This window comes from Selaginella moellendorffii, unplaced genomic scaffold, assembly GCF_000143415.4.
Source record: "Selaginella moellendorffii unplaced genomic scaffold, v1.0 SELMOscaffold_26, whole genome shotgun sequence".
Classification (NCBI taxonomy): domain Eukaryota; kingdom Viridiplantae; phylum Streptophyta; class Lycopodiopsida; order Selaginellales; family Selaginellaceae; genus Selaginella; species Selaginella moellendorffii.
This window is the reverse complement of record NW_003314287.1, coordinates 1,127,204-1,148,208: the sequence shown is the minus strand read 5'-3', so window position 1 is coordinate 1,148,208 and position 21,005 is coordinate 1,127,204. Positions and strand designations below refer to the sequence as shown.

Here is a 21,005-nt window from a genome sequence, read left to right as displayed (position 1 = left end):
CAGAGCCCGACGAGGCACTGATCCCGAGGTGGTGGAAAAAGAAATACTTCCAGGGCTCGTTTTCGAACTGCCCGATCGGAGTGGGCGACTCCGAGTTTGAGGCAATCAAGGTAAGATGAGCTCCTCTAAAGTTATCTTCATTCTTCTTTTATTTTCCTAGGCTCCAGTTAGTCGACTAAATTTTTCCGGAAAGCACGAGCAATTATTTCAGTGGTAAGCTTTTCCCCTTGAATTTTTTTAAACATTGGAACCATCGAATTTTATACTTTTTCCATAGGAATCGAGAGTGCCAAGCTTTTGCTCGAATGCCATCAAACAGGCAATTGCAACACTGTTCTTGCATGGTCATGCACCATGCATTGTAGAAAGAATATACCCACTATTCTTTATATGACGTGGCGTTTTTATTTGACTTGTACTCAACCCAGTGTTAAAAGTAGCTAGAGCGAGCAAGAACCCTGATTGGAATGCCGCCGCCGGCCCACAGCGAATCTCCCCAGCGATTGTCTCCCAGGTACGCTCTCGCGACGCGATCTCTTAAGCCCTAGGCAGGGATTTGAGATCCAGCGCTCCGTCGATCGGCCGATCGATCGAAATTTCTCAAATTTTCTCATCCCCAGGCTCCTACGGCGATCCTGATCTGGAAAGAGGAGGGCAATCGGCAGCGGCAGCCATGGGCAGAGCTACATTTCCACTGCTAATTCTCATCACGGTGGCGCTGTTCATCGCGACGCACAACACAGTGTCCATGGTTTTCAAGCATCGCGGCGAGATGAGCGATCAAAAGGCCATGTCCGACATGGATGGAAATCCCGCGGGTGGAGTGGACACCTACGATCCCTTGATCAAAATGCCCCGGTCTTTCAAGAACTCCAAGAAGAAGAAGAAGAGGATGTTCCACACGGTGATGACCGCTAGCTCCGTCCCTTACAACAATTGGCAAAGCCGGGTCATGTACTACTGGTATAAGCAGCAAAAGGAGAAGGCCGGGTCGGAGATGGGTGGATTTACGCGCTTGCTCCACACAGGAAAGGCCGATCACTTGATGGACGAGATTCCTACGTATGTTGTCCAGCCACTTCCCGAGGGAACTGACAAGGTAGAGTTTTCGTTTTTTTTTCTTTTGCCTCGTAAGTTTTGCTCAAGCATTTCGTTCTTTTGTCCAGGGATTTGTTGTGTTGAATCGTCCATGGGCATTCGTGCAATGGTTTCGGGACGTTGAGATCGAAGAAGAGTAGGCATTTTGTGTACTTTGTTTTCTTTTTCAATACTGATTTTGGTTTGTGTGCTTGCAGCTATGTATTTATGGCAGAGCCAGATCATATTATTATCCGGCCTATTCCAAACCTTTCCACTGGCGAACTTCCCGCGGCCTTCCCATTCTTTTACATTGATCCTAAACAGTTCCAGAAGACCCTGCGTAGATGGTATCCTGAAAGCAAAGGACCGATCACTAACATTGATCCTATAGGTAACTCCCCGGTTATAATTAAGAAGGTACACAAGGTAGTTCCGTTTTCGTCGTCTCACAGCTTCTTTGGATGCAGTCACTTCTCAAAGAGATTGCTCCGACGTGGATGAATGTTTCGTTGGAGATGAAGAACGATCCTCAAGCTGATAAGGACTTCGGTTGGGTGCTCGAAATGTAAGTATCAATTCAATCAGTGTTTCCACACGACTCAGCGTTTGATTTTTGGAACTCAGGTATGGATATGCAGTCGCTTCTGCAATGCACGGTGTCCAGCACGTACTCCGGAAAGACTTCATGCTCCAGGTAAAACTACTTTCTGTCAAGTTTTTCTCCGCAGTACTCTCAAAACTGCTCGTCCAGCCTCCATACGACACGAAGCTGGAAAAGAAGTTCATCATACACTACACGTACGGTTGCGACTACACGCTCAAGGTAGGCGTTTACTTAGATGCAGAAGAGAGATTGTTCGACCTTACATTGATTGTGTTCCAGGGAGAGCCCATGTTTGGTAAATTTGGTGAATGGAGATTCGACAAGAGATCTTACGGACAAGGCGCTCCACCAAGAAATCTAACCATGCCACCGAAAGGAGTTCACGAGAGTGTGGTAAGCATCCAGATCTACTGCGAAAGATGTGAAATTCTTTCCTTGTTTGCGCGCCAGGTAACTCTCGTGAGAATGATCAACGAAGCCACAGCAAACATTCCAAACTGGAAAGAAGGCGAACGATAGTTTACACGCAATTTATCAAAGTTTTGCTTTGTTCAAAGAATATTCTAATATTCCATTTCCAGCAAAATTAGCGCATGGTTTATAAATAGTCACGACCACGATCCTGATAAACCCTAGTTCCTCGCGATGGCCTTCCTTGCGATGGCGCCATCCAATGTGGGCTTCGATTCGTTCCACATGCTGCGCGCCGCGGAGCTCGCCGATGGATCGGCGGGCCACACTGCGCCGCATCCCAATTCCGCGTGCGTGATCGCCCGGAGCGAGAAAGTGGTGGGCGAAGCCTTTCTCTATGGCCAAGGCACTCGCTGCGCGGAGATCCAGGCAGTGGAGATGGCTGGAGAGCTCTCGCGAGGAGCCACGGCGTATCTCAATCTGGAGCCAGGGGATTGTCACGGCGATGACACGGCGATCAAGGCTCTCAAGCAGGTAAGAAGTTATTTGAAAAAATAGTGTGTTCTTCCTCCGGAGTTTGATCTATTTTCCTTCTTTGTGTAGAGTGGAGTGGCGAGAGTCGTGGTAGGATTGCAACACCCGCTAAAGCATCACTCCGGGAAGGCGATCGCGGCATTGCGCGGCTTGGGAATTCCCGTGGATGTTCTTGAGAAGCATGGTGATGGCACGTTTAAGGTATTGTTCCTCTGTTCTTGGTTTGTCTGAAGAACTCTATAGTCCGGTTTAGGAAGCTTTCAGAGCCTGCCAAGAGGTAAATGCTCCTCTTCTTTACAGAGCTACGCATGAGGTTCCTTTCTCGATATTGAAATACGCAATGACACTGGATGGTATAGTTCCTTTCGTTTCGAGCGCTCTTAAGAATCGTGTTTCTTCGCAGGGAAGATTGCCGCCAGTACTGGCCATGCGTCCTGGGTGAGCAGCAAAATGTCTCGCCAGCGCGTCTTCGAGACGAGAGGTCGAAGTGATGCGATCATCGTCGGAGGAAACACCGTACGTCGAGATAGTAAGTATACAGAATTCTGGTTTTCAAAATTTCAGCACACAAGAGCATGAAGTCTAAAGTGTTTCAGATCCGCGACTGACCACCAGGCGAGAAGGCGGACACTTACCAGTTCGCGTGGTCATGTCGAGAACTCTAAACTTGCCTTTGGAGCTCCACTTGTGGGACGTTTCAAATGCTCATACGATTGTTATGACGCAAAGGGGTGCTCGGAGAGAGTTCCAGAGGGAGCTTGTCACGAGGGGTGTGGAGGTGGTGGAATTCGATTTTCTCACACCGAAAGCTGTCATGGACTACTGTTACGAGCGTGGATTCCTCACGGTTTTATGGGAATGTGGAGGAGCTTTGTCAGCTCCGGCACTAGCTGCTGGTATCATTCACAAGGTGAACCGCATTTTTTTCTATCTTGCTTCTTTCGTTTTTGTTTCTTTGTTTCATGTTCTCTTGTTTTTGAGCAGGTTATTGCGTTTGTTGCTCCAAAAATCATTGGAGGAGTGACTGCTCCAACGCCTGTTGGTGAGTTGGGAATGGTGGAAATGACACAAGCTTTAAATCTGCTCGACGTGACTTTCGAACAAGTAAGCTCTTATCAAAACGTTTTCTTTTCCCCTTACTCCGAGCTTTCTGAAGGTTGGCCCAGACATGTTGGTTTCGGGCTACCTTAAGCCGATTCCTCGCATGAAATCACCTGCTTCTGCCTATGCGGACGATCCCTCGATTGCAGACGCTGGAATTTTCTCAAGCTCCACTGTGATCTACTTCTACAAGTCGTGGGATCCATACGGTGCCTTTACGAACTTCACAGCACACTCAATTAAGCTACCTGGCTCTAGCGAGACGTGGAAAAGCGTCGAGCACTACTACCAGGTTTTCCTTTGACGTTCGCTAGCAATTTGTTGATCGGGTTTCTTTCTTTCACATAGGCACAAAAGTTTAGTGGAGTTGAGGACGAACTGGCAATGCAAGCTATAGAAAATATCAGAAATGCTGAAAGCCCAGAAGAAGCAGCTAGAATTGGGAGACGCTTAGCTCGCGAACGTCCTGATCTGGTAAGCTTTGTTCTCTCGGTTATAAAATAAAAGCTTCTTGCAGGTGAGGCCAGACTGGGAAAACTCCAAGATGGACGTGATGGAAGAAGCGCTGGTTGCAAAGTTTTCGTCCTACCCGCAGCTGCGAAGTTTGCTGCTGTCAACAGCTGGTTGTGTGCTGATCGAGTCGTCCCCACACGACTACTTTTGGGGGTCTGGCAAAGATGGCACGGGACAAAACCAGCTGGGCCGCTTGCTCATGAAGCTGCGAGCTGCGATTCTTACAGAGAATCAACATCAACACATCCAAAAATAATTTTGTTAGTGCTGTATATTTGAGGGAATGAGGAACTGTACTGGTCGGATTGCATTCATATAATCCGATCAAAAGAAGCAAAAGATGAAGTTTTGTTGGGAGGTTATGCATCTTTTTTATTTTGAACACAAACAAATTAATTATTCCTTTGCAAAGTTTGATAATTTTTTAAAGTAAAGGATAAAGGCTTGACATCGACTAGTAACTAAATAAGAGATATTTTCCTTTTTTTAATTTTACTTTTTGTATTTTCTCTTCTAAAAGCTCAAATAACCTTTAAGAGATCAAGTATAAAGGCAATCAATTTAAGGTTTTCCTTTCCTTTACAGGCACGAGTGATCATTGGCAGTAGCGCATCACAAGGGGGCTACACGAGCTGAGTATCATTAGGGCTTAGCAATGACTTCCGATGCAACGCCAAAACTGGCGCATCTAGGTGAGTTGCAGAAGGGTGAGCAACTTGGGAAGCGCAGTCACTGGGACAACGAAGAAAAAGCGAGAAAACGTAGCCGGCATGAAGCTACTTCTCGTAGCAGACATCCTGAAGAGTTTTCTCACGTAGGTGCTTGTGTGGGTCAAGATGCAAGGGCGGAGGCAAGGTTTGCATTGCTCACACAGCAGATCGCGCGCATGGAGGCGAGAATATCAGCTATGGAGCCCCTTGTCTTTTCTTCTAGGGGGATTGCGAGATGCCAGTGTGCAGCAGGTGTTTTGGATGTGGCTATGAAGACCATGGATTGGAAGCTTCAAGAAGTTGTGGTTGATGCGCTGTCTGCAAAACTCGAAGTCAAAGGGCAGAAGTTCGTGGTTAGCAGGAAAGAGTTGCAAGGAACTAAGCAAGTCATGAAGAAACTCCAGCAGGACCTCATTTCATTTTCAGGATTTTTCCATCACGTTGAGAGGCAGGGAGAAAATTTTGACCAGGTAAATGTTCTCTTGGATGCAGCAACTGTTGCATTTGAGAAACAGGCAGGGATTGAGGGAAGCAGGCAGGGTTTTCAGCATTATCTTAGTAAGATCAAAGGTCTGTGTGTTGGAGGTGTTAATGCTATGGCTCTCTACAAGTACGACACAGTGAAGCCTCAAGAAATGCTTGCTCTGAAGCCACCAGAGATGATCAAGTTATCAGTAGCAGACTACACTCTCAAGTTGCAACTAACAAGTGAGATTGAACGGTTTTTGGAAGAGGAGAATGGCAGAAGTACCAGTGAGCTTGAGAGTGCTATCCTGGAAGCAAAAGCATTTTTGGGCCAAGTGCTCAAGTGGTATAAGAACAAGCTAAAAGAGAACTTGGAGGAGTAGCGATTTAGAGAACTTGGAGGTAAGCTGCTTTAGAACGAAGCCTTAATCGCGTGGAATTAAACATCAAACCATTGTTCAACGGCTCAGCTTACTGTATCAAAACGTGTGGGGTGTTGGGGTTTGTGTGCAACAGCTGTTTAGTAAGTTAGCAAATATCTATTTCGTTCTTAATCCTCCATTCCATATCCTGGAATTGCTTTGACTCGAAGAACACACCTTTTTTTTTAATCCAAGATCATGAGGACGACGAGTGCAAGAAGGTTTCTAGCCATCTCATTCATTCACTCCACTTTCCCTTTCATTCGAATCGTTCTTCATTCACTCGGCGCTTGTATGGCCTCCTCGTCTCCGCGGCAAATGCCCGGTTGCGGCATTCACAGTCTACCAAGGTGTAATTCATGAGCTCTGAGGGGGACCACGGCTGCAAAGTCGCGGATGAGAGCATTTAAAGTTCATCTTCCACTTCTTTCAATGTTTTTGAGGATTAATTTGGCGTAATATAACTTACGCTCAAAATTATAAAGAATAGGAAAACAAGCTATGATTGTTATGAACTTTAAATCTTGATAGTAGAAATTGATCAACATATGATCAATTATAATGAAATAAAAAAATATAAATCTTTTTATTTGAAAATTTCTACCTTCTTTATAAGTATAGCGATGGCATAGAAGAAATTCAGATGGCCGCTAGGGTTTGTTCTACGAGGGTTCTTGCGCCATGGGGGATGCTGCAGCGTCGAATTCCTGTTGCAAAATTTGCCGCATTTCCAACACCCCAAATAGGTGAGGGTGATGGTGATGGCGAGAGCAATTCCGCGGCGACGAGCATCGCTTATCTGAGAATGAGCGAGAGGGATTTAGTGGCACAGTGCAAAATGGATACATTTCGAGCAACAGGCCCTGGCGGCCAGCATCGCAACAAGACGGAGAGCGCAGTAAGGCTCAAACACCTCCCGACTGGCCTGGTTTCTCAGGTATAAGTAAAAACCACCAACACTTCTTCACGACTAATTTCTTTGTTGATGTGTTGTACTGCCAGGCTAGTGAGGATCGTTCGCAGCATAGGAATCGCGAGTCCGCTGTGCAGCGTCTCAGGCACACGATCGCAATCAAACGTGTAAGTTCGTTGGTTTTGCTCGAGATTGTCTAACGTTTTATGCTTTGCAGTGAGAAGCCCCGTGAACTTGGAGGGGTACGTGGTAGCCCCGGAGCTCGCCCAGATTCTTCCTTTGAAAGAGACGAGGAAGTCTTCCAGGCAACTGGGTCCTAATCATCCAGACTATCTCTTGGTAAGTTGGGAGAGTTCTATTCTATTTTTCTCGAGAGAGAACTCCTCACGAGTTGTTCCTCGTCAATGACAGGGATTGCAGCTTCTTCTGGACTTGATCGATTCCGTGGGTGGCTCGGTGTCAATCGCCGCAGAAAAACTCGGGTAAAAACACAGAAGAGTCCCAGCAAGGTTTTGAGTAAATTTTGTTGCAAGATCAGGCTCAGCACGGGATCACTCTCGAAAGTTATTACCTCGGACAACTCGCTGCTCGTCGCTGTGAACGAGATTCGAGCGTCACGGGTGAGAAATCTCAATCTGGAAGAGCTCTCGTCTGACTCTTTGTTCTTTGTTCTTTCAAGGGGTTAAAACCGCTTAGAGCTTAAACGCGAATATCCCTGAGCGAAGAGGAGAATGTTCTCATGGAGGTTGCAAGTTCGACACCCGCGGGGGCCACATATTTATTTGTAAACTTTCCTTTTCGATGAACTGTCGCCGTAACATTTTCTATTCGTCAGTAGTACGGGCACACCGACAATTGCCGGAAGCGCACGAGCCGCACGATGCACTCCATCCGACGGTGCCGCTCGTGCCACGGAATGGGCACTGCCGGCCGGCACCAGAGTGGCTAGAAAAAAAAAAGTGAGAGAGAGGAGCCCACCATCCGCATCAACGGTTACCTAGCGCCTGTCACGTTCTCTCATTTGGAGGGAGAGAGAGAGAGAGAGAGAGAGAGGGAGAGGTTTCTCACAGGGCTTCTCCAAAGCTCTCTAGGCTAGGGCGAGAGAGAGAGAGAAGAGGGCTTGGCATTCGTTCTCTAGGGTTTTTCGGGAAAGAAAAAAGAATGGTCTGCCGTGTTCTTCTTCTTGCCTAGTAGATCGCGCAGCGCCATCGCCAGATCTGCTATCTCTCTTCGCTCGGGCGCCGATTCGATCCATCGCGGCTAGATTTGCGGGAGTTTCCCCAGGTTCGTGAAAATTTCTCGCTTGCCTTGCCTGCATTGTGTGGAGGATCTTCTTGCACTGTTGCTATACTGTTGCTTGCCTGCATCATCGTCGCCGCGGCCGCGCCGATCTGATTTTAGGGCCGGTCTTTCTAGGGTTTCGCAGATCTCCCTCGCTCGACAATGGGTCGCGGTGTGAGCAGTGGTGGAGGGCAGAGCTCCCTGGGCTACTTGTTTGGATCTGACGAGCCGGCCAAGTGCTCCAGACCTTCGGCCCCGCCTCCGCCGCAGCAGCAACCTCCCGCCGCTGCCGCTGCCGCCGCTGCTGCTGCGACGCCGCCTCCGGCCGGCATTTCGAGGAATCATCCCACTCCAACGCCCACGCATGCCCCGGCCGCTTGCAAGCACGAAGAGAATGGCGACGCTGGTGTTGTCAAGCTAGGCAGGAACAACAACAATTACCACCGCGCTGATGGCCAAAACACTGGCAACTTCATCACGGTAAGACCATCTCAGACCATTTTCTCTCTTCTTTCTCGATCTGTTCCACTGATGGAAGAACTAAAACTTTCCTACCTTGTTCTCGTTCTTACAGGACCGCCCATCGACCAAAGTCCACTCGGCTCCCGGCGGTGGTTCTTCGCTCGGCTATCTCTTCGGTGGGAAATGAGTGAGAGCCCGGCTCCGTGCCACGATACAATCTTTCTGTCTGGAAAGAAAGAGGTTTGGCACTCTTAATATCATGGGTGGTGGTGGTGTGTGAGCAAAGATCCGAAAACAAACCAAAAAAAATGGAGAAAACATTACTATACAGGCATTCCTCGTCGTAATAATTTCTGGAAAGTGTGTATGTATGTAGCAGCTATACTTTGCGAGCTGCAAAGACGATATCATCAAATCACAAACGTTTCGTTTTGGAAAAAAGATTTGTATATCACTCCATGGATGATACTTTATAGAAAATATCTGTATATCACTTCTTACTGTAGGACAAACAAAATGAAAACAATGTGGCTAGCTAGAGCTCGTCCCGGAGTGGAGTAGTCGAAGATTCATCCTCAAACGCTTGCGCTTGATCCGGGCTCTCGATCTCCCTCTCCCCCTCTTGTGTCGATCCCGAGTTACTGTCACCACCACCGCTGCTCGCTCCTGGATTTTCCTCTCCAACCTTCGGCTCCTCGGATCCAGCATCGTTCTTCACCACCTCCTCGATCTTTGGTGGCTTTGGTGCCTTCTGCGCGCCAGTCCTGGCAACCAGCACTCTAAACTTCTCGATCCTGGCGTACACCTCGGTCGACGAGAATGCCGGCTGCTCGTGATCCGCCACCTTCGCCTGCTCGGACTCCTTGGCCTCGATCCAGTCCACCAGCTTCTGGCCCTCTTTTCGCACCTCCGCGTCGGAGATCCACGGCTTCTTCTCCTTCCACTCGTGGATGGCCGCTTCGGACTCCACCAACGAACCCCGCGCGGCTTCCATCGCCGCTGGCCTCGCCGTGAGCTGCTCTAGCCTGAAGAAGATGGGATCGCCAATCGCCTTGAGCTCTCCCAGCCGCTTCTTAAACTCCGACGCCGTCGCGGCCTCCCCATCCGAGTAGAGCCACTCGCCAGCCTCGTCCAGCCTCGCCAGGAACTCCTGCCGCTGCTTCTCAGTGGATACCTTGGACAGATCCTTGATTGTGTCAAGCATCTCCTTGGTCGTGTAGATGTACGACTCGAGGTTGTTCTTTGCCTCTTCAGTCTGCCGCTTCTCGTCGTCGAGCTCCTTGAGCCTGTCGAGCCTGCTACGGAACTGCGCCACTTGATCCTCCGAGTAAGCACCAGTGTCCCGGAGAACCTCGAGTTTCGAAGGAATCCGGATCGTCTTCTTCTTCAGCTTCTTCTCCATGATTGTTTCGACGGGAGCCTGAGTCACGTTCTCCGCGACAGACGCATTGGAGGTGCTCTCCAGAGTGGTAGTAGCGTTGGTACTGACGTTGACAGGCACCTCGACCAACTCGGTAAATTCCACGACGGTCTCGGCGCGATCCAAGGAAAGCACCCCGCTTCGAGACAATGCGAAGTGGAGCACACTCTTGATGGGAGCCGAGAGGTTGTAAGACGAGTACTTCGCGACCGAGTCCGTCACACCGGAGATCTTGAACGCCGCTATTTCCCGATCAATGATGCCCAGCGGCAGCTCTCCCTCTGGATCGTAGTGCAGGGAAAGCTCATAGTCCTCCTGCTGCTTCACAGCTCTCGCCAACTTGACTGGAATCCGCCTCAGCCTTGGAACCACCAGCTCATATGGCCCGTCATCGTTCACTTTCAGGACGACACCATAGGAAGCTCCATCAAACATCCCTATCTTCCTGTTTAGCTTGATTCCGTCGCTGATGTTCGCCGCATACAACGCGGCCCCCAAGGTGATAGCTTCGTCCGCATCGAGATGTCTCTCGAGAGGCTTCTTTCCCAGAGCCTGAGCGAGGACCTGTTGCAGCTTCGGCACGCGAGTCCCACCACCTAGAAGCTCCACAGCGTAGAGTTGCTCGGAAGTCATTCCAACGTCCTCTAAAACCTTCTGCAACGGTATGACAGCCCGCTCCCACAGATCACTACACAGCTCCTCAAATGCCTGCCTCGTGATGTGGCTCTTAAAGTCTTGATCGTCGTAGAGGGAGTCCACGAAGAAGCTCGCTTCAGTGTTGGCACTCAGAATCTCCTTTGCCCGCTTGGCCTGCTTCTTCAACTTGGCCACGGCCTTGGGAAACGCCCTCACGTCCACGCCCGTCTTCTTCTCAAACTCCTTCGCAAAGTGCTCCACCAGCCGCAGTTCCAAGTTCTGGCCGCCAATCTCCGCGTCCCACCTGATGCCTTTGAGCTCGAAGTAGTTGTGTGATACATTCTTCCCATACTCCTTCGCAGAGTACGAGGAGAAGAGAACCACCGCAGCGAAAGCACTGTTGGCTCCCATGTCGTAGAAGAGAACGTATCTGGGCTCGGTCGAGAAATCCTTGTCAATACCATACTGGAGGGCCGCTGCAGCGTGCTCGTTCATGAGAGACAAGACGTTGATCCCAGCAGCCTGGGCTGCTGCTATCACTGCTTGTCTCTCGGACTGACCAAAGTAAGGTGGCACAGTGATGACCGCGTCCTTCACGGTAGCCTTGACGTTAGCCTCGGCCAATCCACGGCAGTAGCCAAGTATCATCCCCAGAAGCTCCTCTGATCTATATAGTTCCTGGCTATCTACACGAATGCTTGTTACCTGGGGACTCTCTTCTACAAAATCGTAGGGAAGATAGCTGGCGCTCGCGATTCTCTTGACTGATTCGCTGGGCTTCCCAACCATGTCCCTGACCCTGGAATAAACTCTCTCCGGAAACCTGGCCGCGATGCCCATGGCCTCCTCGGCCAGGAGCCGGTTCCCGCCAGAGAATGCCACCACGGACGAGGATTTCCTCTTGGACATCTCATTGAGCGCTACACCGATCGGGCTCTGCCCGGGCTTCACGTCCACAACCGCGACCTTCATCCATTCCGCGCCAAGATCCACGCTAAACACGGCCGCCTGGACGATCGCGAGCGTGGAGAAGAGGAGGAGGAGCGCGGGCAGCACCAGATTCCTCATGGCGCGCATCGATCGATCGAGCTCCTTAGGGCGAAGACTGCAGGCCTGCTTCAGAGAAAGCCGATCCCGGTGCGATCAAGCATCATCCGGCGGGCGCCACGATCAAAGCGCTCCAGCTTCCTCCCAGCAGTCCCTGGAACCCTCGATCTGTCCAAGACGAGACCTAAATATTTCCCCATGCCGGCTATGACGTGGTTTGCGCGGTTAACAGCCGTTGGATCACGCACGGACGGTAAGGATAGAAAGTGTTCGTCGGTAAATTTTAGGGCTCTTGCTCTGGACTATACTAGAGATTAAAAGTGGAATGGCTCTGGACTATACTAGTTTAAAAGTGCAATGGGACTATACTAGAGATGAGTAGAATGTTGCGTAGACCAAAGGAAGTGATCGAAAGCATAGAACCAAGCTTGCACTTTTCTTTATTACAAAACCTTGCGTATAGAAACTGCGGAAGAAATCATCCGCGATGAAGAACAACGAAGGAAACAAAAGAAAACGAAGACAACACCTGCGCGATCGTAGAGAATTCTCGGCTCTCAAAAAACTCATCGTGCCGGCTGTTGATTGTAGTGATGCTTCTCCTTCTTCTTGGCGGCGGCGAGCTTCACGGCCCTGGCGGCGGCCTCCGCAGCGGCGGCCTTGGCAGCCATGTCGCCGTCTTTGCCCGACTTCTTCTTCTTCATCGAGGCCAGCCTCTTGACAATCTCCTTTGGATCCTGGACCTGGCCATCCGCCGCCATCGCCGCCACCACCGCCGCCTCTTCCTTAGCACTGCTTGCCTCGGCATCCGGCGTTGGGGGCACGTCTCCCTCCTTGAAAGACTTCTCCTTCTTCGGCTTCTTCTTCTTCGCGGACTTGCTCGCCTCCTTGGAGGCCTCACCCGTCTCTTCGCTCGCCTCCACGGCCTTGGCCTCGTCAAGCGGCTCCAAAGCTTCTGCAAATCGGCGTAAGATCAGTAACAAAGACGTAGAAAAAAATCGCGGCTTTGATCACTCACTTGTTTCGTTGGCAATGCCGAGCTCGGCTAGAACGGCGTCCAGCTCCGCGAGTTCCTTCTTCTTGAGCTCCTTCTTGGAGAGCTGCCGGTCGGGCTCGCGCGCCACGGCTGCAGCAGCTGAGGCTGTGGAAGCAGACTCCGCTGCGGGAGCTTCCTCCGAGGCCTCATTCTCCGCCTCCTCGTCCTCTGGCTCCTCTTCTATATCCTCATCACCCTCACTTTCCTAAGCTAAACATGGAAAAAGAATTCATCAAACCAGCGAAGCCGAAAACACGGATTTTTAGAACTTTGTTCATACCTCGAGGAGCTCCTTCTCCTCCTTGCTCTGCTCCTGCTGCTGCTGCTGCTGGACTTGCCATGTCGGTGGCAGCGGCGCGGTGGTCTCGTAGTAGTCGTCATCGTCGTCCTCCACATCCGCCCACGACTTGACGGTCACAGGCACGGGAGCCCAGACCTGCTGGGCCGGCGGCTCCTCCTTCCTCTCGCTCTTGCCCGAAGCCGCCTCCTTGTCCGATTTCTTCTTGCGACGGCGGCTCTCGAGTGCTGCAAACGTGTTCTGGCTGATTCCACCTCCAACCATCCTCAGATTTTTCCCCTCTTTGTTGCAAATTGCCCTCGCCCAAGCTGGAAGAAGAAGGATTTCCCTGGCCGCGGCGCCGCAGCCCCGAGAAAAAGAAGATTTCTTGGTACTACCTTGGAAGGGAGCGCTGGGCAGATCCAGCAGCCGCGACTGGAGCAACCTTAGGGCAAGGCCTGGCAGAAGAAAACAACGCTTGCCCGTACCACCTACTGGGCCATGGCCACTTCCGTACCTCTCATGCGCTCGCATGTAGCACGCTCGCCAAAAGGACGTAAGAGGAGCCCTTGCAGGCGTTGAGACCCGCGACCCTAGCCGCCGCTCGAGCCCCCAGCTCGATCTCGCTGTGGACTCTGGACGATCCCAGCAGTGCCATCCAGCCGGGGAGGAGATCCTCGACCGCATTCTCGCTGCTCGGGGTGTCGATCATCAGCCCCTCGGCTTCTAGCAGCTGGCCGGCGCGCCCCAGCATCGCGATGACACAGCTGACGTGAGATTTCGAGGGCGCGATGCCGTGGTCGCTGCTCATCCGATCCAGGAAGTAGCGCGCCTGGATCAGCATCCCTGCGTGGCTGCATGCCGAGAGGATCGTCAGGAATGCGACGCTGTCGAGCTCAATCCCTTCCAGGATCAGCGCCTGGAACAGCTCCATCGCGTCGTCGCCGAGTCCCTTCTGCGCGAATGCTGCCACGATCGCCGTCCAGCAAAACACATCCGGATCTGGTACGCTGTGGAATGCCTCGAGCGCGGAATCGAGATGTCCCAGCTTCGCGTAGGCCGCGATGATGCTGCTCCATGAGAACTGGTTCCTCTGGGGAATCCTATCGAAGAATTTCTTGGCGAGAGAGAGATTTCCTGCGTGAGAGTATCCTGCGATGAGCATTGTCCACGCCACGATCTCCCTACCTGGCATCCGATCGAAGAGAGCCTTGGCCTCGCCGATCTCCCCCCGCTGGATCGAGGCGGCCATCAAAATATTCCAGGACACCGTGCTCTTGACCGGCATTCGATGGAAGATCTCCAGGGCCTCGCAGAATCGATCGCGCTGTGCCAGGCAATGCATCACGGCATTGCTCGCGATCACGCTGAATGCCGGCATCCGATCGAGCATTGCCTGTGCGTGATCGAGATCACCGCTCCCCGCGTAGCCCTGGACCATAGCGCTCCAAGAAACCACATCCTTAGCTGGCATTCTTTCAAAAAGTTCCCGCGCCTCTGCCACATCACCGCCACGCTGCGCATACGTGTCCACCATCTCCGTCCAGCTCACCACGTCGTGCTGGGGCATCTTCTCAAAGAGAATCCTTGCGTCTTGGATATACCCTTTCTTGGCATTTGCCGTTATCATGCTCGTCCAGCCCACCACGTTTCTCTCGGGCATACTTTCAAACCATTTCTTCGCCTCGTGAAACATCTCCTTCACGTTAAAGGCCGCCAGCATTGCACTCCACGTCACGACGCTCCAGCTGGGCATTAGCCAGAATATCCTCCTCGCATCCTCCAAATCCCCGTTACGGGCATATACCGTCAGGAGGGAGTTCCACACCACGTAAGTTCTCTCCAGCATCGCGCCAAACACCTCCCTCGCGTGCCTCCAATGCCCGTTCCGGGAATATGCCAGCATCAGCGCGCTCAAGGAGAAGGAATTTGGACACTGGATCTCGTCAAAGGCTCTCTTTGCGTCCTCCACGCTCGAGCATCGGCCATACATTTCGACTGTGAGATTAGCGAGGACGATCCGTCCCCTGTACTCGCTGCTGGCGATGAGAGCGTGGATCTTTCTCGCGGCTGCGAGATCTCCACAGCTTTTAAGAAGGCGAACAAAGTTCTCGTACTCCATTAGACCCTGGAGGAAGATTGCATAGCGAACTTACACGGTCCCATATTTGCTACTATCAGAAGTTCTCGTGGGTCTCGAGGGTGCTGTGCTCGACGCGTCCTCGGCTGGGCGATAGCCATCAGAGCGAGCTTGACCGGACGCCTAAAATGAAAAGTGAAAGCGATGAGCTGTGATAGAGAAAGGAAGGAAAAGCAGGCTTACGGAGTCAAGGTAGCGAGCAAGAGTTGTCACTCCGGGAAGTGCGTCGAAGCCATGCTGATGATTCAAGGCAACAAAAACTGTGAGTGTTTGGCAATTGATCATCCTCAATACCTTGTGCTCAACTCGAGTGTTGTAGCAGAAGCCACCGCAACAGCAGCAGCCCAACACGAGTATGACGCTACAAAAACACGAAGAAAGGATTAGACACTGTGGAAATCCAGAGACGGGTATGAGCTACGTACACAAGACAGATTACTCCGAAAGTCGCCCAGCCGCTTGAGCCGCCATCCTGGGATTTTTGCTTGTGTTCTGCGAGCAATGCATTACGTGTGAAGGATTTGAGCTATAAAACTTCTTACCACACTCTTTTCCCAAGTTGAACACGACCGGATTGAAACCATCTGCCGGGACACTCACAGTGACGACGTAAGGACCTCCGGTGGGCTTATCACCTGAAGAGAATTATAGATAGAATAAAATCACAGGACAAGAGATGACATACACTGCCAGTCCACGCTTAAAACAGTAGGAGATTCTGTTGTTGGCGATTCGCCCTCTGCAGCAGAACCAGCCAATTGTACTGTTAGTCCTTTGCTTGGTTTCACCTGCAGACAGAAAGCTTTGTTGTGGATTGAAGATATGTGAAAAAATCTTACCGTGAAAGACGGTTTCTTAACGAATCTGGACAGTGCTGTAGGTGCTGTAAAATATAGGGACACAGCTCTCTGTTCTGTGGAAAAACTGAAATCGAAGATTCCATTAGCTAAAAGACGGCAATAAAAAGATCCAATCCACCTGTAATCCGAGTGAAACTTGTCATAGCCCCACTGTGTGATGCCATTTTCAACCTGCGAACACGAATAATATGTGTCACCACGACAAAGTAGCTTGTTGGACGTACTATTTCTCTCCCACGCGGACTGAATCCCACTGTGAAGCCTTTGATCACGCGAGGACCCCCTTCGCTGCATTTGACAGCCGCAACGATTTTTGAGCTGCATCGAATAGTATTTTTTTGGTGAAACTTTGAGATTTGATTCTACGAGATCGGAAAGAATACCTGCAACTTGATTGAGTTGAAGTCACATTGCAAATGCATCCAAAGGAGTCTGAAAGTAAATACCACGTCAATTGAAATGAAAAGAAAGAAATCAAGCACACAATACCTGTACACGACGTGCCATCGCAGCGTCCACAACTGACTGACACCTGAAAGTTCTCTGAGCTGAATAAAAGTATAGAGAAAACGAAATGTTCTTCTACCTCGGAGTTCCGGCCACTCAAGTCGAAACCATTGTTTTCACAGCCTTGCAAATCACCTTGGTTGTAGTGCTACAGAATCCAATCCTTAGTGATCCCATATAATCTGATAAAGATGATCCAGACTTACTTGCACAAAATTTCCATTCTCGCTGGTCGAGAGAAGAGGAACAAAACGACCATAGTTTACATATCCCTGAATGAATCGAAAGATAGCTCAATCGAACAAAAAGAAAAACAAGGAGAGTACCTTGTTTGATCTCAGCTGAACGTCTTTACAAAATCGCAGTACAAAATCTCCATCCTGAACAAAAGAATTTAAACATAAATTCAAGGAAAGAGAACAGTCATTCTACTCACGTTGCTGGAGTGCTCGAACTGATGCCCAATCCATTGCGTCTGGGAGAAAACGTTAAGTAAAATGCTCACGGACAAACCACGAACAATCGAAGGATACAAAATCGTGGAGGCGGTAATTCCCGTCGAGAGCGTAGCATTTGGATCCCGGCGGCACGAATGCGCGAGACAGAGAGAAGGAGAATGCTACGAGCAGCAGCACAGCATCGATCGATCGAGTGTTCCACATCCTCCTGCGCGGGGCAAAAACCCTAACACCATGCCAGCTGGCCGTTGATTTCCTTACATCCAACGGTCTTAATCGTGCCAACGTGGCAGTTCTTATTCGGTCTCTCATTTTGTAGGGCTTGGGAGTGCCGTGAACGCCGATGCTACAGATCTAGGCGCATCGTTGTCCGCGCGCCGCCGTGCTAGGGCTTGAGTGATCGAGCACAAGGATGTCTACGCCGGCGAGGAAGCGCCTGATGCGAGATTTCAAGCGCCTACAGCATGATCCTCCGGCAGGCATCAGCGGCGCTCCACAGGACAACAATATCATGTTGTGGAATGCTGTGATCTTCGGGTGAGTTCTCGCGAAACCTTTCTTAGGGTTTTTGAATGTCGGTTCTTTCTTACAGGCCTGACGACACGCCATGGGATGGAGGTGAGCCAAAACTCGTCTTTTTCCTTCTTGTGATAGAATTTTTTTTCGTTGTCAGGTACGTTCAAGCTTACGTTACAGTTCACGGAGGACTATCCCAACAAACCGCCAAATGTCCGGTTTGTGTCGAAGATGTTCCATCCCAACAGTAAGTTCGTTTATTCGTAGTGTCTATCTTCCTTACGCGCTCTCGCAGTTTATGCCGATGGAAGCATTTGTCTCGACATCCTCCAAAATCAGTGGAGCCCGATTTATGATGTTGCCGCAATACTGACATCGATCCAGGTTTGCTTGGAAGTGTTGAGCTGTGAACACTGACTCCAAGTTTTTCTTTTTGTTCTTGTTCTTCCAGTCTTTGCTATGCGATCCGAACCCAAACTCTCCTGCTAACTCCGAGGCGGCGCGCATGTACAACGAGAACAGGCGAGAGTATAACAAGAAAGTTCGAGCAGTCGTGGAACAAAGCTGGACGGCAAATGACTAGACTGCGTGGCTGGCTACTGAAAATGCTGGTATGCGATTTCTAGCAATCCTGGGCGGATCTCTACTAACCAGCAGCAGCTTTGTATATGTCGGTGCCCGGACTTCTTTTTTTTCTTCTTCTAGGTGATTTGAGAGAGGGCGAAAGGTTCAGCTGTTATTGGTGGGTTGATTCTAGAGCATTGTTGCAGAGTTTTCTTATCTAGACATTAAAAGCAGTGGCAATTTCTTCGCCAATTGCGTACTGAGAAGGAGCACAGCTTTTCTCAAGCTCGTAGCCACCAGCACTCTCGGCAGGAGCGCTACCAGTTGGAAGAAGAGCAAGAACACGCCGAGCAGTGGCATCCATACTGGAACAAAAAAAAAAAGAGAAAGAAAAGAGAAGCTTTTTCAAGTTTTTTCTCCTTGAACTCGATCGATCTCTTACCTGGTAGTCAGATGCGGGATCTTGCAGCTGGAAGTAGAGAAATGGTCGTGAGAAGGAAAACAAAGCTTCTTTCAAGCTACTTACGTGCAATTCCCAGTGCACTTACATCCGGTAGAGCAAATGCAAGACGAGGAAGACATAGCGATCAGGACGAGCGAGGAAAGAGTGGAGAAGAATTTGGGCATTCGTTTTAACACGACAAAGCCCCGCGAAATTCTATCTTGTCTCGTACAAATCAAACGAAGGAAGAATATCCCCCTCTTTAGAAAATAGAAGCTCGGAGCCTAGGGCAAATCGATGATGGCGACGCTGGGGCTGTGGCATTCTCCTGTTTCGTCCCGGATTCTCCTCCAGCAAGGTGAGAGCGCTTGAAATTGCGCTCCAGAGCCTCGATCGACTGGATTTGGTTTTGGTCAGGGAGAAGAGGCTGTGTGAAATTGTGGTCAAGGAATTTCATGGCGCATGCGCGGCTCATCAGAGCTTCTACTGTATCGCATTACTCGGAGGTATTCTCTTTCCGCGAGTTTTCTTTGATTTTTATTTCGTTCTCTGCGGCAATTGAGGAAGAATTTGGTTGCGTTGCCAGACGTTTTATGCAGATGCTGGCATTGATCGTGCTACCGAGCTCCGCCTAGACTCAAAGTTTATTTCACAAGCTTATGCCGATCCAAAAGCACTGGTACGAAAGTTTACTACCTAGTTCTTGCTTCTTGTTTCATTCTTCTCTCTTGCAGGCCGTGCCAGTTCAGGGAAACAAGAATTTTGTCAAGTGTGATCAAGCTCTTTTTTTCTCTCCAGAGAAGTTGGACTCAGACAAACGAATTTTCCTGGGATTGACGATTCCGGATCGGTTGCCGGTTTTTGCCGTCGATGTGAAACAGTCCTCGTAAGATGGTGGTCTTTACTCATGAATGTGTTCTTACATTTGTGATGGATTTTCTAGCAGTGACTGGCAGACGGAGGGACAATGGGTGGATCTCCGAAGATATGGTCCCGAGCTGCGAGCTTCTCACGCAGGACTCCTTGCCTACGCTCGTGGAATGGTGGAGTGGAACTCGAGAAATGTAAGCACTTTACTTGTGTCTGAGAAACTATCTTCGATTTATCTTTTTTTGCTGCTTTGATTTGTGGCAGAGGTTTTGTGGATTGTGCGGTTCTAGGATGATCTCCCATCACGCTGGTCACTGTCTGAAGTGCTCGTTGCAGTCATGCCAGAACTCGATATATCCACGCCTGGTATAAAACACGTTCTGCGTGTTAAGCTTTCATGGTAGCTTTCCTTGATTTGTGCCCGGCAGTTTTGAGTTGAGAACTTCTTGTGCCAGGATCCAGCCATTATAGTACTTGTTTCGTTTGGCAAGTACATATTACTTGGACGACAGGCGAGTTCTCCTTTCCTTCTCTTCTTGACGTTCGTGTATATATTCCTTGCAGAATAAATGGGAGCAAGGTCGCTACTCCTTGCTTGCAGGATTTGTAGAAGTTGGAGAAACTTTTGAGCAAGCTGTAGTTCGAGAGGTGAAAGAGGAGGCGAATATAGACGTGAATCCGTCGAGTATCAAGTAAGCTTTTGATCCTTTGTCAGCTGGTAAGCAACTTCCACATTTCAGGTACGTGGCCAATCAACCATGGCCTTTTCCATCTTCCCTGATGGTAGGATTTGTTGGTGAGGCCGATGGCAAGTTTTTGGAGCCAAAATCGCAGCTCACAGATGATGAAGTACTTGCTGGCGTTCATGATTGTGATACGCTGCCTAAGATTGCTGCAAACTCCAGTGAGCTAGAGGTAAACGAAGTTAGAAACTGCAACTCTACAGCTTCACCTGGCACCTTGTTTCTTTCTTTTTCTTCAGGATGCTAGATGGGTTCACCAAGACTTTCTCAAGGCTGTCCTGATGAACAAATCAACGTGTAACTTCAGCGTTCCTGGAAAGCATGCAATTGCTCGTTTACTGATGGAGAGATGGATAGAGAGTGATACTGAGGACTCCTGGGCAGGAAAGGACGTGCAAACCACCGAAATCGACGAAGGTAGCCTGCATTCTCGTTTCGTTTCACGTTTCTAAAATTGTAGTTCGTGAACAGGAAAGTTCAAGTATGTACTGATCCGCGTGAAGGATTCCAGTGGCAACCAAAAACTGGTTCGTCTTCTTTCTCTCAATTTCAAAGCACTATAGACTTGAGATCCTCCTACAGGTTGTGAGAGGCAACAAGGAGCTGCTTTTCCACACCGATATACTCGAAGCGTTCCAAAGGGAAGTCACACCGTTGGGCTTACAGGTATCTCGTGAAGAACAATCGATCGAAATGCAATCTTCTTTTCTTCCACAGGTGGAGCCGATGGGAGGTGGTAAAATGGAGCATTCTCCAGAGCAACAAGTGATCCATGTTTTCGGCGTCTCTCAAGCTTTTGGCCCCGCAAACCACAAGCTCACGTCAAGCATTCTTTGTCAAAGCTTCCCCCTCTACAAAATTTTCATATCCTCGGACGATGCGTAGGCAGTGAAGTTCCAGATCATGGCATAAAGTTTTTTAAAGATCTGGGGTTCGAGACTGTGGACTTTTCCCGCTCTTTATTCAAATTCTAGCGGTCTAGGGTTCTTCGGC

At 49.9% G+C, this 21,005-nt stretch overlaps 11 protein-coding genes and 1 long non-coding RNA gene across 19 annotated transcripts; 7 read left to right on the top strand and 5 right to left on the bottom strand.

Annotated features, from left to right (window-relative positions):
• Positions 1–407, top strand: LOC112348074. The gene is made up of 3 exons (XR_002992957.1): positions 1–110; positions 161–213; positions 278–407. It is a non-coding gene; the product is annotated as an uncharacterized LOC112348074 (long non-coding RNA).
• Positions 408–411: 4 nt separating this feature from the next.
• Positions 412–2,291, top strand: LOC9629030 (hydroxyproline O-arabinosyltransferase 3). The gene is made up of 9 exons (XM_002975124.2): positions 412–514; positions 621–1,099; positions 1,167–1,234; positions 1,296–1,497; positions 1,548–1,645; positions 1,705–1,774; positions 1,832–1,903; positions 1,964–2,077; positions 2,135–2,291. Exons 2-9 carry the CDS (start codon positions 674–676, stop codon positions 2,201–2,203), a joined length of 1,119 nt encoding a protein of 372 aa, XP_002975170.1. The 5' UTR covers positions 412–514; positions 621–673; the 3' UTR covers positions 2,204–2,291.
• A 42-nt stretch (positions 2,292–2,333) lies between these two features.
• On the top strand, positions 2,334–4,653 carry LOC9629029 (riboflavin biosynthesis protein PYRR, chloroplastic). 2 transcript variants are annotated; one of them, XM_002975123.2, is made up of 9 exons: positions 2,334–2,629; positions 2,699–2,830; positions 2,883–2,982; positions 3,033–3,158; positions 3,226–3,539; positions 3,614–3,733; positions 3,786–4,022; positions 4,079–4,204; positions 4,248–4,653. In XM_002975123.2, the coding sequence occupies exons 1-9, from the start codon at positions 2,345–2,347 to the stop codon at positions 4,497–4,499; spliced, it is 1,692 nt and encodes a 563-aa protein (XP_002975169.1). In that variant the 5' UTR covers positions 2,334–2,344; the 3' UTR covers positions 4,500–4,653. The 2 variants fall into 2 exon arrangements, with proteins under 2 accessions (XP_002975169.1, XP_024535867.1); XM_024680099.1 differs by having other exon boundaries at positions 4,258–4,402.
• Positions 4,654–6,467: 1,814 nt separating this feature from the next.
• Positions 6,468–7,582, top strand: LOC9637859 (peptide chain release factor 1). 2 transcript variants are annotated; one of them, XM_024680106.1, is made up of 6 exons: positions 6,468–6,738; positions 6,843–6,918; positions 6,971–7,092; positions 7,165–7,235; positions 7,292–7,373; positions 7,433–7,582. In XM_024680106.1, exons 1-6 carry the CDS (start codon positions 6,484–6,486, stop codon positions 7,454–7,456), a joined length of 630 nt encoding a protein of 209 aa, XP_024535874.1. In that variant the 5' UTR covers positions 6,468–6,483; the 3' UTR covers positions 7,457–7,582. The 2 variants fall into 2 exon arrangements, with proteins under 2 accessions (XP_024535874.1, XP_024535873.1); XM_024680105.1 differs by having other exon boundaries at positions 6,468–6,777.
• A 172-nt stretch (positions 7,583–7,754) lies between these two features.
• LOC112348072 (protein SPIRAL1-like 1) lies at positions 7,755–8,937 on the top strand. Its single transcript, XM_024680114.1, has 3 exons — positions 7,755–8,037; positions 8,170–8,514; positions 8,609–8,937. The coding sequence occupies exons 2-3, from the start codon at positions 8,197–8,199 to the stop codon at positions 8,681–8,683; spliced, it is 393 nt and encodes a 130-aa protein (XP_024535882.1). The 5' UTR covers positions 7,755–8,037; positions 8,170–8,196; the 3' UTR covers positions 8,684–8,937.
• A 25-nt stretch (positions 8,938–8,962) lies between these two features.
• LOC9637858 (heat shock 70 kDa protein 17) lies at positions 8,963–11,770 on the bottom strand. Its single transcript, XM_002974941.2, has one exon. The coding sequence runs from the start codon at positions 11,627–11,629 to the stop codon at positions 9,032–9,034; it is 2,598 nt and encodes an 865-aa protein (XP_002974987.2). The 5' UTR covers positions 11,630–11,770; the 3' UTR covers positions 8,963–9,031.
• A 242-nt stretch (positions 11,771–12,012) lies between these two features.
• LOC9637857 (nucleolar and coiled-body phosphoprotein 1) lies at positions 12,013–13,659 on the bottom strand. Of its 2 annotated transcripts, none has more exons than XM_024680103.1 (3): positions 12,916–13,659; positions 12,618–12,840; positions 12,013–12,551 (listed from the first exon to the last, which is right to left on the bottom strand). In XM_024680103.1, exons 1-3 carry the CDS (start codon positions 13,597–13,599, stop codon positions 12,166–12,168), a joined length of 1,293 nt encoding a protein of 430 aa, XP_024535871.1. In that variant the 5' UTR covers positions 13,600–13,659; the 3' UTR covers positions 12,013–12,165. The 2 variants fall into 2 exon arrangements, with proteins under 2 accessions (XP_024535871.1, XP_024535870.1); XM_024680102.1 differs by having other exon boundaries at positions 12,013–12,554; positions 12,916–13,658.
• LOC112348095 (pentatricopeptide repeat-containing protein At2g35030, mitochondrial-like) lies at positions 13,624–15,034 on the bottom strand. Its single transcript, XM_024680152.1, has 2 exons — positions 13,685–15,034; positions 13,624–13,638 (listed from the first exon to the last, which is right to left on the bottom strand). The coding sequence occupies exons 1-2, from the start codon at positions 15,032–15,034 to the stop codon at positions 13,624–13,626; spliced, it is 1,365 nt and encodes a 454-aa protein (XP_024535920.1).
• LOC9629027 lies at positions 15,021–17,199 on the bottom strand. The gene is made up of 16 exons (XM_002974938.2): positions 16,953–17,199; positions 16,856–16,894; positions 16,746–16,799; positions 16,626–16,691; positions 16,499–16,567; positions 16,402–16,444; positions 16,296–16,344; positions 16,137–16,230; positions 16,031–16,083; positions 15,892–15,976; positions 15,738–15,840; positions 15,595–15,687; positions 15,478–15,544; positions 15,347–15,413; positions 15,236–15,289; positions 15,021–15,175 (listed from the first exon to the last, which is right to left on the bottom strand). The coding sequence occupies exons 1-16, from the start codon at positions 17,187–17,189 to the stop codon at positions 15,065–15,067; spliced, it is 1,284 nt and encodes a 427-aa protein (XP_002974984.2). The 5' UTR covers positions 17,190–17,199; the 3' UTR covers positions 15,021–15,064.
• A 3-nt stretch (positions 17,200–17,202) lies between these two features.
• Positions 17,203–18,369, top strand: LOC9629026 (ubiquitin-conjugating enzyme E2 2). Of its 4 annotated transcripts, none has more exons than XR_002992955.1 (7): positions 17,203–17,414; positions 17,470–17,495; positions 17,551–17,640; positions 17,689–17,777; positions 17,845–18,004; positions 18,054–18,135; positions 18,192–18,366. XR_002992955.1 is itself a non-coding variant. In XM_024680108.1 (6 exons), the coding sequence occupies exons 1-5, from the start codon at positions 17,290–17,292 to the stop codon at positions 17,974–17,976; spliced, it is 462 nt and encodes a 153-aa protein (XP_024535876.1). In that variant the 5' UTR covers positions 17,210–17,289; the 3' UTR covers positions 17,977–18,004; positions 18,099–18,216. The 4 variants fall into 4 exon arrangements, 2 of the variants coding, with proteins under 2 accessions (XP_024535876.1, XP_024535875.1); XR_002992956.1 differs by having other exon boundaries at positions 17,227–17,414; positions 18,099–18,135; positions 18,192–18,369; XM_024680108.1 differs by having other exon boundaries at positions 17,210–17,414; positions 18,099–18,216.
• On the bottom strand, positions 18,103–18,593 carry LOC112348073 (metallothionein-like protein 1). The gene is made up of 3 exons (XM_024680115.1): positions 18,484–18,593; positions 18,400–18,426; positions 18,103–18,322 (listed from the first exon to the last, which is right to left on the bottom strand). The coding sequence occupies exons 1-3, from the start codon at positions 18,582–18,584 to the stop codon at positions 18,175–18,177; spliced, it is 276 nt and encodes a 91-aa protein (XP_024535883.1). The 5' UTR covers positions 18,585–18,593; the 3' UTR covers positions 18,103–18,174.
• Positions 18,594–18,642: 49 nt separating this feature from the next.
• On the top strand, positions 18,643–20,991 carry LOC9629025 (nudix hydrolase 19, chloroplastic). 2 transcript variants are annotated; one of them, XM_024680101.1, is made up of 13 exons: positions 18,643–18,757; positions 18,817–18,905; positions 18,986–19,078; positions 19,134–19,285; positions 19,346–19,463; positions 19,534–19,635; positions 19,725–19,781; positions 19,834–19,961; positions 20,010–20,184; positions 20,252–20,429; positions 20,484–20,539; positions 20,595–20,678; positions 20,730–20,991. In XM_024680101.1, the coding sequence occupies exons 1-13, from the start codon at positions 18,697–18,699 to the stop codon at positions 20,895–20,897; spliced, it is 1,461 nt and encodes a 486-aa protein (XP_024535869.1). In that variant the 5' UTR covers positions 18,643–18,696; the 3' UTR covers positions 20,898–20,991. The 2 variants fall into 2 exon arrangements, with proteins under 2 accessions (XP_024535869.1, XP_024535868.1); XM_024680100.1 differs by having other exon boundaries at positions 19,343–19,463.
• Positions 20,992–21,005: the final 14 nt, after the last annotated feature.

What these genes read in the sequence shown, in the direction of transcription:
- LOC9629030 (XM_002975124.2), top strand. Translation starts at nt 674, where the DNA reads ATGGGCAGAGCTACATTTCCACTGCTAATTCTCATCACGGTGGCGCTG. An exon ending in GGAAAGACTTCATGCTCCAG is followed by an intron (nt 1,775 to 1,831) that starts GTAAAACTACTT and finishes CTGCTCGTCCAG; the next exon opens with CCTCCATACGACACGAAGCT. An exon ending in AAGGAGTTCACGAGAGTGTG is followed by an intron (nt 2,078 to 2,134) that starts GTAAGCATCCAG and finishes TTTGCGCGCCAG; the next exon opens with GTAACTCTCGTGAGAATGAT.
- LOC9629029 (XM_002975123.2), top strand. Translation starts at nt 2,345, where the DNA reads ATGGCGCCATCCAATGTGGGCTTCGATTCGTTCCACATGCTGCGCGCC. An exon ending in AAACACCGTACGTCGAGATA is followed by an intron (nt 3,159 to 3,225) that starts GTAAGTATACAG and finishes AAAGTGTTTCAG; the next exon opens with ATCCGCGACTGACCACCAGG. An exon ending in TCGACGTGACTTTCGAACAA is followed by an intron (nt 3,734 to 3,785) that starts GTAAGCTCTTAT and finishes AGCTTTCTGAAG; the next exon opens with GTTGGCCCAGACATGTTGGT.
- LOC9637859 (XM_024680105.1), top strand. Translation starts at nt 6,484, where the DNA reads ATGGCCGCTAGGGTTTGTTCTACGAGGGTTCTTGCGCCATGGGGGATG. An exon ending in GCACACGATCGCAATCAAAC is followed by an intron (nt 6,919 to 6,970) that starts GTGTAAGTTCGT and finishes TATGCTTTGCAG; the next exon opens with TGAGAAGCCCCGTGAACTTG. An exon ending in ATCGCCGCAGAAAAACTCGG is followed by an intron (nt 7,236 to 7,291) that starts GTAAAAACACAG and finishes TTGCAAGATCAG; the next exon opens with GCTCAGCACGGGATCACTCT.
- LOC112348072 (XM_024680114.1), top strand. Translation starts at nt 8,197, where the DNA reads ATGGGTCGCGGTGTGAGCAGTGGTGGAGGGCAGAGCTCCCTGGGCTAC. An exon ending in ACACTGGCAACTTCATCACG is followed by an intron (nt 8,515 to 8,608) that starts GTAAGACCATCT and finishes TCGTTCTTACAG; the next exon opens with GACCGCCCATCGACCAAAGT.
- LOC9637858 (XM_002974941.2), bottom strand. Translation starts at nt 11,629, where the DNA reads ATGCGCGCCATGAGGAATCTGGTGCTGCCCGCGCTCCTCCTCCTCTTC.
- LOC9637857 (XM_024680102.1), bottom strand. Translation starts at nt 13,599, where the DNA reads ATGCGGTCGAGGATCTCCTCCCCGGCTGGATGGCACTGCTGGGATCGT. An exon ending in AGGAGAAGGAGCTCCTCGAG is followed by an intron (nt 12,841 to 12,915) that starts GTATGAACAAAG and finishes TGTTTAGCTTAG; the next exon opens with GAAAGTGAGGGTGATGAGGA. An exon ending in CGGCATTGCCAACGAAACAA is followed by an intron (nt 12,555 to 12,617) that starts GTGAGTGATCAA and finishes GCCGATTTGCAG; the next exon opens with AAGCTTTGGAGCCGCTTGAC.
- LOC112348095 (XM_024680152.1), bottom strand. Translation starts at nt 15,034, where the DNA reads ATGGAGTACGAGAACTTTGTTCGCCTTCTTAAAAGCTGTGGAGATCTC.
- LOC9629027 (XM_002974938.2), bottom strand. Translation starts at nt 17,189, where the DNA reads ATGAGAGACCGAATAAGAACTGCCACGTTGGCACGATTAAGACCGTTG. An exon ending in ATTACCGCCTCCACGATTTT is followed by an intron (nt 16,895 to 16,952) that starts GTATCCTTCGAT and finishes GTTTTCTCCCAG; the next exon opens with ACGCAATGGATTGGGCATCA. An exon ending in TTGCTCGCTACCTTGACTCC is followed by an intron (nt 15,176 to 15,235) that starts GTAAGCCTGCTT and finishes TTTTCATTTTAG; the next exon opens with GCGTCCGGTCAAGCTCGCTC.
- LOC9629026 (XM_024680108.1), top strand. Translation starts at nt 17,290, where the DNA reads ATGTCTACGCCGGCGAGGAAGCGCCTGATGCGAGATTTCAAGCGCCTA. An exon ending in CGACACGCCATGGGATGGAG is followed by an intron (nt 17,496 to 17,550) that starts GTGAGCCAAAAC and finishes TTTCGTTGTCAG; the next exon opens with GTACGTTCAAGCTTACGTTA. An exon ending in CAATACTGACATCGATCCAG is followed by an intron (nt 17,778 to 17,844) that starts GTTTGCTTGGAA and finishes TTGTTCTTCCAG; the next exon opens with TCTTTGCTATGCGATCCGAA.
- LOC112348073 (XM_024680115.1), bottom strand. Translation starts at nt 18,584, where the DNA reads ATGCCCAAATTCTTCTCCACTCTTTCCTCGCTCGTCCTGATCGCTATG. An exon ending in AAGTGCACTGGGAATTGCAC is followed by an intron (nt 18,427 to 18,483) that starts GTAAGTAGCTTG and finishes CTCTACTTCCAG; the next exon opens with CTGCAAGATCCCGCATCTGA. An exon ending in ATCCCGCATCTGACTACCAG is followed by an intron (nt 18,323 to 18,399) that starts GTAAGAGATCGA and finishes TTTTTGTTCCAG; the next exon opens with TATGGATGCCACTGCTCGGC.
- LOC9629025 (XM_024680100.1), top strand. Translation starts at nt 18,697, where the DNA reads ATGATGGCGACGCTGGGGCTGTGGCATTCTCCTGTTTCGTCCCGGATT. An exon ending in CCGGATTCTCCTCCAGCAAG is followed by an intron (nt 18,758 to 18,816) that starts GTGAGAGCGCTT and finishes GGTTTTGGTCAG; the next exon opens with GGAGAAGAGGCTGTGTGAAA. An exon ending in TGGAGTGGAACTCGAGAAAT is followed by an intron (nt 19,464 to 19,533) that starts GTAAGCACTTTA and finishes GATTTGTGGCAG; the next exon opens with AGGTTTTGTGGATTGTGCGG.